The sequence below is a fragment of the Saccoglossus kowalevskii genome, chromosome 8 (genome assembly GCF_978046115.1).
Source record: "Saccoglossus kowalevskii chromosome 8, keSacKowa6.1, whole genome shotgun sequence".
Lineage (NCBI taxonomy): Eukaryota > Metazoa > Hemichordata > Enteropneusta > Harrimaniidae > Saccoglossus > Saccoglossus kowalevskii.
Window position 1 is genome coordinate 15017121 of NC_140648.1, and position 12768 is coordinate 15029888.

The window sequence follows — 12768 nt, forward strand, 5'->3', positions numbered from 1 at the left end:
ATGTGTATCTACAACATCATCCATAGAGGGCTACTGACTGTGTTGGTTTTTGATAGCGCCCTCAAGCGCAATCGGAAGGTGGCGTGGAACGGGATCTGGGGAACTGTGTTGGTGCATACGATTTGTATACGCAGTGAAATCTGGAACTGGGCTGAGACTGACCCACCGAGAGAGAAATTCGGTATGTACATGCACATGAATGATATTGTCTTACATGGAGAAAATTATCGTTACTAGTTGTAATTAGGTTCATTTGACATCGTGCAAATATTGTGCATTGAAATGGTCGAAAGTCACATTTTAGATTTCTTGAGTTACCTGGAGGGAGTAATGGGAAGAGGGTGTGTACATATAATCTTTTCCTGTCATGTACTATAATCACGACAAATTATGTTGCGTCAAATGCACACTCTTCAATTCACAGACCAGCTGTTTGACCTCTTTTGACCTGCTTCCTGTGTTTATGTTATTTATTAACAGAATAACTGAATTGCCCGCTTGGGGGCGCTTTATGAAATTATCGCAAAAGAGCCATACTAAAGTTCAAAGATCCCAATAAAAACACTGCACTAGTTGCTATGGCCACAAAATAATGACTTATAACATTTTCCGAGAAAAAAATATGAATTTGAGATATGATAAGTCGTTATCTATAAAAGTAAATACAATACAAAATTGCTTTGAAAGCTTTCATAACATGCTTTCAGAAATATTTTTCATAAAATGATAGAACCACCAGGCCCATAGCCAGCACTTTTGAATAGGGGGTTCGAAAACAACACTAATATTTTTGACGTAAAACGTGTGAATTTTAAAATATTCAAAAAGTGTCTTTGAGCTCTGTTACAGACATTTTTGTATTCTCGGTTTTAAATTCAATTGGTTTACTTTGTGTTACGTTGATAAGTTATTTCACATAACATCTTTGTACTATTTTTGGGCCATTCCCCACCCACAGACAAATACACCCACACCCTAGATCCACTACGACAAAATGTTGTACACAAAAAAGACAAGACTGTACGTATCTTAGCATTATTTTCTAATCATTTTAAAATAGAATGCTACTCACGAGTTTTTTCGCTCTTTGCAGATGTTAGCGCACATAAAAATGAAATCGAAATCTGTCTACAGTTATTCATTTTAGTATTAGTCAATTTATTATTATGTAATTTTATTTCTGTACAGGACCTCAGCCCATCGTACAAAATGTAATGCGTAGAAAAGTGCATAGCACATTTTAAAAACAATACAACATCCATGTAAACATATGGTACTATTAAAGTTAAGCTGGATTCATATTCATCTGATTCTCGTCGCTTGAAAACTGTTAAAAGATACAGAGCTCGTTGATATATGGCTTGACAGTTTGTGTTGCGACGAAGTAAGCCCAGACTGTCAGTATTTGCATAATTGCATAGAGTTATTGACAAAAGATTATCCCTTAGATCATTGAAAATGGACATATAAAAACAAAGTGAATTTAATTTTCTACCATGCTAAATTCAAAAGTATCACTGCAAAAACTAAAAATTTATTATTCTAACTGTATTGTTGTGTGTCTGCCTAATTCAACATTATGTTTATGGCCAAAACAGCGAAAACTCGTCAGTATATATTTTAGTCTATAATTGCTTGCCAATAAATCTCCCAGGTTATAATACTGCTTTGATTTTTTCGAAAGTACAAAGCCTGGAGGATTGTGAAATTGAGACATGCCATTCTTGCTGACAACATTTGTTTATTCTTTGAGTAAATATCTCTAAGAAGTTGCAGTATCTCCAACTTGTTTTTCAAACCAGACAATGCCGAAACCATATTTGAACAGGAGATTTTTATGTGGGTTTCCCAAGTAAGTCTGCCGGTCTTGTCTAATCGTTTAAGCATGATATAACATGTTTTGGGGTTCCAGCTATTTTTTACTTCAAGTAATTTTAACCAATATGAGATAGATACAACGTTTGAAATAACTACAGCATAATTGCAGCCTTTCACATTCGTCCAACATTGCGACATTGTTCGTACAACTATTAACGCCAAGTAGATATCTGCAAAATGTTGTCTGTACCCTCTCGATTTCCGAATTTTCGTACCCCCATATCGCTACCATAAGAAATAACAGGCACAATGATTGCATCAAACAAATTAAATGCACTAACCAATGGCATACTACCAAGTTTCTTACAGTATGTAAATCTTTTGGTTCACTGTAAATTTGTTTTTATATGGCGGTAAAATAATATGCATATAGTGGCAGTGGTCTCAATAGACTTCAATGACTACATCTCATTTTATGAACCCACTAAAAATATAGTAAATTTTCCAAGACATAAAAAAAATATATATTTGAAAAATATGATTCATCGCATAGTGTCAGTGCTGAAGCAACACTGTGGGGGTAAATTGTTGGCTGCAAGAAGCTCTTAGACCTGTACAACTCGTGATGATAAATCTTCGGCATTATTTTATTGATATGTTCAACCCGTAGCTGTACACTATTGTCAAATAACAGAGGCTACACGTACTAATACAATAAGATAACAATATTTGGCTGATACACTTAGAACAAAACCATATATATGCCATCATTAACTTGAAGAATACAAAACTAATGAACCAAACTAGGAAAGTACAGTGTTGTGTTGTCGTGTCAATCCCGTTCGATCCCCACAGTTTACTAACTGAGTGAACATTAGCACAAGACTACCATAACATTATTGTTTCAATATTTAACATCAGCTGCTTGAACGCGATCTTTACACCATCGCGGAATCACCGAATAAAAGCTTGCCTATTTATAACAACTTTTTATTTGCTGCCGCTGTTGAGCTGAGACGGCGTAACTTCACGATTGACATTTGAAGCTTGTTTCCACCAAAATGCTCATTACTATGCAATTTCGGCTGAGTCTGTTAGTTAGTCAAGTGATTTAAATGATGATAAATATTTTTACTAATACTGTTCGTTTTATTATGTTCTAATCTACGATGTAATCTACGATTCACTTCCAAAATTTAGGGGGTTCGTTCGAACCCCTCGAACCCCCCCCCCCCAAACTAATGCCTGACCACTGTGTAAATCATAGCCTGTGTGTACCTGTATATTATTGTTAATTATTATTTTCCCCATATTTTATTGGTCTCAAGCCATGAGTCGGTTACCAAAGTACATAGAAGCTGATGATGTGAAGCGAATACTAAAGATGACTGACTTGATACCAATTATAGAGAAGGCAATGGGAGATTTTTCTAAAGGAGAGGACGGTGGTGTAGTACAGCCTGTTAGGAGCATTATACCAGTTGAAAAACATGGCGGGTAGGAACTATTTTTATCTCAAATTGTTAAAATTGGAGATTATAGAACTTAGTATCCTTCAAAAAAGAGTTTATCAAGGATATTATGTCTCTTGCATTGTGAAATGGCCTTGATTTTTCAAATAAACATGGTAATTATTGACCAATCAGAAGGATGGGATTCAGATTAAGCAAATAAGGGATGAACCATTTTGAATTATGGGGTGGGCTTTTAAAACTGACTTGTCCTTACCTAACCCCAAATCATGACAGCTTTTTTATTTTTGGAAATACAAGTTTGGTATTAAATTATATTTATGAATTATTTTTCCCCAGTTTTTTTGGTGCAATGCCTGCTTACAGTGAAAATGATGCAGCATTGGCCACAAAATTGGTAACATTTTATCCAAAGAATGCAGGCACTGGCCTACCAACCCATATGGCTGCAATAATACTATTCGAACCTTCTACAGGTGAATTGAAATCGGTGAGTTGATATGCCCTTTAAATTATGTTCAGGAAATGATATACAGTGAAAATGTCCAGACCACTAATGGACATATTCGGAAAATTTCTCAGGTTAAAAAGATAAATATTATATTAATGTCTGGGAAGGATTCAAGATGGCCACCCCTATAGTAAATATTGGTATATTAGTTACGTGTATTATATTACCACATGTACACCAGCTGTATGATTTTGTTTAGATACTGGATGGTGAAGTAATAACCAGCATGAGAACTGCAGCTGCATCAGCAGTGGCAACAAAGGTGGGTGGAATATCAGAAGGTTTCTTAATATTACAAGGTTATTATGAGAATACAGCAAAGTATGCATCAAGGCAGTATGACAATTGTAACCACTAATGCATAACAGGAATCGGTGCATTCCATACTGCCTGACTGCATTCTTTGCAGTATTCTCGTGATAAACTTATTATTATACAATCATTCAAAAGTGTTTGAATGTGATGTATATTTTATGGATGAAAGAATTCTATTGCTTTGGGTGTCAGATGTATAATATTGAAGTGTACATTAAAATTTTGTGTAATAAACTTATTGTATGAATGTCATGCCAAATGTCAATATATATTACATGCACATTTTGTTAGTCCCTGTTCGTACGTAGTCCGAAAACAGGGACTTGTGTTTTGTCCTGTGTGCGTCCGTGCGTCCGTGATCACCTGTATCTCGAACATGCATGGACCGATTAAGTTCAAACTTCACTCATAGATCATATATTATATGGGACATATGCACATGCATTTTTTCATGATCTCATTAGCGATAGCCAAATGGCGGCCGCTTTAAGGCCGAAAATGCATTGAAATCGCACATTTTCACAATTCCGGACCCAGATCTCAGTTATGCATAGACGGATTTTGTTCAAATTTGGTACATACATTAAACATAATAGGACCTTGATGCACGTCATTTTTTTTTTCCGGATCAAGTTCAAAATGGCCGACTGGCAGCCATTTTGTTTTAAAGAATTCAGTTCTGGATTCGTATCCGAAATATGTCTGGATTGATCAAGTTCAAACTTCACACACACATGGTACATCATGTCACAAATAGATATGTGCATTTGTTTCATGATCCGCTTAACAATAGCTGAATGATGGCCATTTTAAGGCCGAAAATGCATCAAAATCACGTATTTTCACAATTCCGGAACCGGATCTCAGTCATGCATGGATGGATTTTGTTCAGATTTAGTACATTGTGTTGTACATATGCAGGTGCATTTCGGATCAGACCACTGAAAGTGGTCTGAGATTTCGGTCATGATCTGCTTTGAATGTATATAGTAGTAGTAGTCCAGAGTTTTAAATCCGGTTTGGTCCCCGAAGACGAGGGTGGCCGGATTCACCTTAAACTAGTGGCAATCGCTCTTACCCCCTCCCTCCACTTTGCACGATTTAAAGCATCCCTCATCCTCATCCCAACCTTCCCACTCTCCTCCTCTACTTGCATCTTCCACGTCTTCTTTGGCCTTCCCCTTTTCCTTGGACCGCTCACCTCTAAATCAAGGGCCCTTCTTAATACATGCCCATCCTCCCTCCTCAGCACATGCCCGTACCAACGTACCCCATTTGCCTTCGCCAACCGATCTACCGCTTCCTTCAAACCCAACATCTGCATCAAGTCCTCAGTTTTCTTTCTGTCCATCAACTTCACCCCACACATCACTCTCACCATCGCTCTCTCTGTTCTCCTTAAAGTACCCAACTCATTTTCACTCAAACACCATGTCTCGCTCCCATACAGCAATGCTGATCTCACACAACTCTTATAAACTATTCCTTTCATCTCCAAGGGAAATCTCTTCCCATATAGTAACTCTCCACATTCCCTAAACTTCACCCAAGCAAACCTTGCTCTAGCTGTCACAGTCGCCTCACACCCACCACCCACACTTACCTTGTCCCCCAGGTATGTAAACTCCTTCACTGTCTCAATCTCATCACACAACTTTTCTTCCTGTTCCACCACCCTTCCAGCTCCATTCTTACATCTTCCACACGCAAAATCCCTTGCCAATCTTTGGGTCACCCTCTTTATCTTTGCACATCTCCCATGTATCCACTTCCCACATTTCACACACCGCACTGAATTTACCTTTACCCTCTTTCCACACATGCCACATGGGTCAACCTTACTCACCAAAGCTTCCTCCTTTGTCCCACTGACCATCACTTTTGTCTTTCCCAGATTTACCTTCAAACCCTTACTCTCAAATGCTTTTTTCCATTTCACAAACTTCTCCCTCAATCCCTCCATTGTGTCATCCATCAAGACCAAGTCATCAGCATACAACATCTCTCTCATCAGCCCTTCTCTTACACTCTCTGTAACTACATCAATGACAACTGCAAATATCAATGGTGATAGTACAGAGCCTTGATGCACACCCACCTTCACCTCAAACTCCTCTGACACTCAAATATGAACGGAACGGGGACGTGTCATTGACAATGACTTGTTTCTTGTATTTTAATCTGATACAAATCTAATAAGTAAAAGCTGTGATCACATACTTAAATTAATACATAAATTATAAGCATATGGCCACTGGTCTACATACCCCTAGTATCTAACTGCAACTAAAGTATCGCATGAATTGAAACTAATCAGGTCTCTTTCTAGAATGACATAACTTTGTTTAGTAACTCCCATTCTAATTGATTGACAAATCTCCTCAGGGAAAGGCTGCCAAAAGTGATTTGCAAAGGGAGTTGGTCAGATGTAGTCTGAGGTGTGTTAGGCCACATTGATTTAATTTTATGAATGACATCCTCTGGCAACCTCAAAACTAATGCGAGAGGGTGAAAAAAAAAAATCTTGCCAAAAAAAAAATGCTGCTAAAACCACAGGACTACGGAGCTGGTATAACAAATTGAACCACAGAACACAGTGTATCAAAAAAATCAACAAGAAGTCTTTATTTGTAGGAGGCACATGTTGATGTACACATCTCGTACTGTACATGTAGTACATGTAGTCATAATGAAGTACCTTCAGTCAGAAACACTGCATTCAAGGTACAGCATGAACGCCATTTTCAGTACAAGTCAAGGCGCAATGTATATGAATGACAATAACTAACAAAACATTGCAATGATACAGAAATGTCCTTGCTAGGCCACCATACACCTCCACTCCTCTCCCATTTCTCTCATCATTGCAGAAGAAACGTGGGTCAGCCACTCTGTACAATATGTCCTTAAAGTTGTCTGGGCAAAACTCGCTTGCCGCTACCAATCTCTCGTATAGCTGTGTAAACGTCACATCTCTTTGGCCGATGTCAATTGCGTACCAGTCTACTACAATCCCTGAGTTTTTCTCTGAACTTTTATGCTCACATATTTTGGTGGCGTGGTCGCCATGTTGGAATTCTCGGCAACACAATACGCATGAGCAGAAGATCTTTTACGATAAGCCCGCGCTTTGCGAAAATACGAGTCGGCAAGTTCCGAAGAGAAAACCGTTCTCTGTGGAGACTCGACATCGTTGTTTTTTTTTTTTTTTTTTAGAACAGGCGAAAACTAATGTGCACGCGGATGTCATACATAAAATTAAGTCGGTGTGGCCTTACTGTAAATTAAAATATGTATATAGTATGTCGCTTAGAGTATAATTAACACATTTATTTTGCAGTATTTGGCTTCCGAGAACTCAAAAATTCTGTGCATACTTGGTTCTGGTGAACAGGCACGAAGTCACTACAAATCACTGCATCATATTTGCAATTTTGAAGAGGTACAGTGCTATTCATGGTGTTTACATTATTAATTTAAATTCTAATAATATGAGGTGATTACGAGAATACCTCAAAATATGAACGAAGACAGTACAGCTGGAGTATCGACCAACACGCAGCAGAGATTGATCCGCATTGTACTGTCTGAGTGCATACTTTGACGTATTGTCGTAACAACCTTTATTATTATACATCTTTTCTTTCCAAGGATACATCATGGGAATGCCGAAATCCAAACTTCCTTGTGTTAAATACAGTCAAACCCTGGTGGCAGCCATGTTTTTATTATTAGAAGATGCTTACGCGCGTAATCATTCCATATTTGGAATTTGCACTTCCTTGTATGGTAGGATGAAAATACCCTGTAAAATACTGCAAAATTACGGCCTACTGTAACTTACAGTGGCGTTACGGTGACAGATGTATAATAATAATTATTAAACTCAACATACACGACTCTAATCAATGATATGAGATTTACCTGTACTCCATCAGGCTTTTCGCAGTTTTCCATTGTGTCTTTGAGCAGAAGTATTCAAAAATACAAATTTACCATAAATATTTGTGACACTAGGTGGCGCTGTTGATATTCAGTCACTTTAATAAATGAATGATTAATTAATCAATTAATTGCATCCATAGAAATAGTTTCTATTTTATGGGGGTGTGCCAAGGAGCGGAATCCATCAATCAACATGTCTTGTAACAACTTGTATTAATTTCAAATGTAAACCAATGAATTTTGCTGTCTTATATCACATCATAGATTAACCTACTAAAACTCATAACTTTACATTTGATTTCCCATAACACATCACAAGACTTGATCTACTTACTGGACATTACATTTCCTTTTAATATTCATAATAAAATTAATTCATAGTTTCATTCGCCTGTGCATAATTGGGAAAGCTATGTTGCCCTCAATTATATTGGATAAATAACATAAATAAATAAATAATAAATAAATAAATTAATTAATTGCATTATTCGAAATAGTTTCCATTTGATGGGGGTGTGCCGAGGGGCTGGGTTCATCAATCAGCATGTCCTGTAACAACTTACATTAATTTCAAATGTAAACCAATGGATTTTGCTGTCTTATATCAGGTCATATCTTAATCCCATTATTCCCATGGAAACAGTCATAACATATGATTTTGTGTTTCATTCACCATGGAAATGCACCAGAGCATAGATAGTTGTTTGATTTCTTCAACATTGAATACAAGTTTATAGTAGGAGTTCTGCCAAGGTATAATGGTGAATGAACTTTGGCTGGCGAAGATGATGATAATCAAGTGATTGGGAGATGTTTGCATTTGTAATACCATACTGAATATCCAATCACACGATGACATAATGATTATCATACATATATATATATATATATATATACCAATGTTTCATTGAAATCTGTTGATCAGTTCTAGAGATATCAGTAGAACTTGCAAACAGACTGAGTAAACTCAAAGATTCTCCTCTGTGCATTTGCGCATGAGTGAATAAATCTAATTTAAATAGTTGAATTAGCATTTCAGACCATAATATTACCGATTTGCTTTTGATAAGTGGTTTAATTATAATATTTTCTTGCAGGTGCGGGTTTGGAGCCCAACCTTAAAAAATGCACAAGCATTCTCGTCTCAGCTGAAATCGAAAGTTTGCGAAACTGCAGAAGAAGCTGTTAGGGGTGCTGATGTCATAGTAACAGCAACTTTTGCAAAACAACCGATTGTTGAATGGGAATGGGTCAAACCAGGGGCTCATATAAACGGTAAAAATCTTCAGTATTTCAGTATAGCACATTGAATATTATTTGGTTTGATTTTATGACAATGAATTCTAGAATAAATCACCTTTACTTTGTGAGATTCATATACAATCACCAAGTCTAGGCCAAAAAAAACAAAACTTATGTTGCCCTTAAGTTGAAAAATTGGGTAGGTCGTCGGATTTTTTTTTTTTTAAATTTGTGAAAACTTTTGTAAATTGCCAAGGTATATGGACTTCATAGTATTCAGAACATGTCAGAGAAATACAGATCAACTCTGGGGATCAAACAACGGTCCGGGATCTTTAATTTTTAGAGGAAAAATTTTTTTACTGCTTAAAATGGTGAGTTTTTAATATTTTGGCCTATTAAAAAAAATAAACGCAACTCGATATTTCATATTTTTCGGTCGGTCGCCGAGGGCAACAAAACAATTTTTTTTTTGGCCCTATCTTAAAAGCATAATGAATGGGGAATAATTCTCAGATCTCGTGAAATTTAAGAGTTATCAACAAAAAAATGATTTTACTGTGATACTGTTAATTTCCAATATTGCAACTAATCCTTGCATATGAAGAACTCTACTACATATAGGGAGTAGTTAGCTTGATCACTACAATTTTCTCAATGTGGGTGAGTTTCACGTGGATACACAAGAGTTCTCAAGTGAGAATTTTATCACAATGTATTCGCATAGGAAAAACCAATAAAACTTTTTATCTAAAGTTACTAAATAGAACATATTGTTACATTATCTAGAGTTTCTAAAAATCAGTAAAATTGAACGGGTCATCACTCATATTCACATTGAATCACATGTATAAACTCCATATGAAGCGTTTATCTCAGAAACTAAAAATAAAAGTGGTTACACAGTGCATTCAATTTTTGTATAAATAAACACTTTAGATATGATTTAAATTCATCTTCTATTCGTGTTTCTTTCACAGCGGTTGGAGCAGTTAATATAAAATGGCAAGAGTTATCATCTGAACTGATGCAGAAATCTGTGGTGCACGTAGACAGTAGAGAAGCTGCGATGAAGGAGTCTGGTGATGTCATCATTTCTAAAGCTGAAATCTTTGCTGAAATCGGTGATTTAGTAAATGGAACGAAGGAAGCACAAAGAGAGAAAACTACTGTGTTCAAATCTTTAGGTGTGTTTTTTTTTTCCCAGGGTATATTATTATAAATTTTTTATAATATGGGAGAGAACTTTTTTAAGCTTCTTTGTTGAGTTTGTCTGGCGAAGCTTATAATATGAGTGATTGTCCATCGTCTGCGTCAACTTTTTACTTTGTAGGTCATCAAAGATGGCAAATGGAGCTCATGGGTTGATGTGACCAGTCGTCTGTCTGTTTGCTTTGAGATTCATCATGTAGACACATGGACTGGTCCTTTTTCAAATTTGTTCATTTCGTGAAGACATCTCTATTTTTGTGAAAGTTTTGAACTATACCAGGGCCATTGTTTTTCAAAAATGTTGAATTTTAGGTCACAAACAATTACAGTGGATCTCTTTCAACTCCAAGGTCGCTTGTTGTACTTCTTTTTGAAAACTAAAAGCCTGATTGCTTTGATATTTGATGTATATGTACCTTGGGTAGACCTTTCTTGGATTTTTTCAATTCGTGATGATATCTTTAATTCTCTAATTTTGGTGAATATTTTTGTCATTTTTGGTAAAAAGTTGTATTTTCGACTTATTTTTAAAAACTGCAAGTCTGATTGCTTTGATATTATATTTATAGGTACTACAGGTGAACCTCTCTCCGATTTGTTCATTTTGTGATATCTTCAATTCTTTAATTAAAATGTGCATTGATAACAGCGGAGCTATCTCAGTCGAGAGGCTGCTTGTTTCACTACTGAGCATGTCATCTATGCAATGCATTATAGGAGAGAACTTCCAAAATTATACAAAAAGACACTATTTATTATAAAGTACTATATAGGATGTTTTTAGTTGTCATTGTTTCATAAATAGTACAATGCGTGCAGTCTGTATACACTTCGTTACTTTTTTTTATTTATATAATTATTTAAAATTTTATAGAATCAATTATATCTAAGTAACATCATACAAACTCATGATATTATTGCACCATTAACTTTTCACACTCTGCTATAAAAAGACAACATTTTGAGAGGAAGTGAAAGATAAAATATTTAACTGTGATGCTAAATAAATTTCATCTCTGTGGGCGCTATTAATTCAAATTTATATGCTTTTTACAGTACTCTTAATTTTTTAATCCCATGTGCGAAGCTCACATTGGGAGTTCTGCAGCATAGATGGGCTGGGCTAGTGTGCAGATTCGATTAGGTTTTGGTTGAAATCCATGCATATTAATCACCAAATTTGCATAATGATTAGTCAATTTTTGTCTTTTCCACTGATATCTCAAGTACTAATTTTAATGAAACTTGGTACATAAATTCTCTAAGACAATGCAAGGATTTAGTTTGATATACTTCCACAGACGTGATTGATAATGAAAAACATGAATATTGATTATCTAACTATTATTGACCAATTTATGATATCTCAAAATATCAGATTTAAATTGAACTTGTGGTACAGGAAACCACAGATGTAAAATCAAATGTATTTTTTAAATTATAAATTTCAATCCTGTGGATCACATTGTTTTTATGTTGTAAATGTACATCTTAAAAAGCAGACAAATATTAGTTGCCAAGCTTCTTGTTTGGAAGGCTAATTTAATTGAATGTCTTCAATACTCTCAGCACACAGGAGTTCTTTCTAAGCTTTCTTTGATTGTACATGTGATGTTGATTTTCTGTTTTTATTTCTCACAGGTATAGCAATAGAAGATGCGGTTTCAGCAAAATTAGTATATGATAAACATATGGAAAATCAATAGAAATATTATTTTTTCAATCCAGCATATTATTTTAACCAAGACATGTAACTAAGTATAATTATAATTACTAATCAACATTTAATTCACAAATAAAAATAATTCCGATTTTCTTTAATATTATCGTATGTTGTAATTGTCATTCTTGCAAGACCTCTGTCTGGCATGGCATGGCATGTCATGTTGTAATTTTGCATGTATAACAAAAGTAATTGTGGATATTGAAGGCATTCAATTATAATTAGGTCTATCGTCCATTTATTAATGGTAATATTATACAGTTTATCCAGATATAGATAATATGTACAGCACCACTAAACATTGATTTGCACATCACAGTTCATATATATAAAATATCAATTAATTTGCAATCCTATTTGGGAATAAAATTTAATTGCAGTTTAATTAAACATTATCAAGTTATGATACCTTAAATTCAAGTATATTTGATTTCAGTGATTGTTGGATCAGTATGCGACAAAAAAATGTATCACTATTGAATTCCATGGAATGCTTGTGGGTAAAAAATAAAGAAAAACAAAAAAAAGCA

General features: G+C 35.4%; 1 protein-coding gene across 1 annotated transcript; it reads left to right on the plus strand.

The window, feature by feature from the left end:
* Nucleotides 1-72: 72 nt before the first annotated feature.
* Nucleotides 73-12768, plus strand: LOC100376681 (ketimine reductase mu-crystallin-like). Its single transcript, XM_002737808.4, has 8 exons — nt 73-181; nt 3147-3315; nt 3630-3780; nt 4001-4063; nt 7457-7558; nt 9159-9336; nt 10284-10490; nt 12157-12768. The coding sequence occupies exons 2-8, from the start codon at nt 3149-3151 to the stop codon at nt 12219-12221; spliced, it is 933 nt and encodes a 310-aa protein (XP_002737854.1). The 5' UTR covers nt 73-181; nt 3147-3148; the 3' UTR covers nt 12222-12768.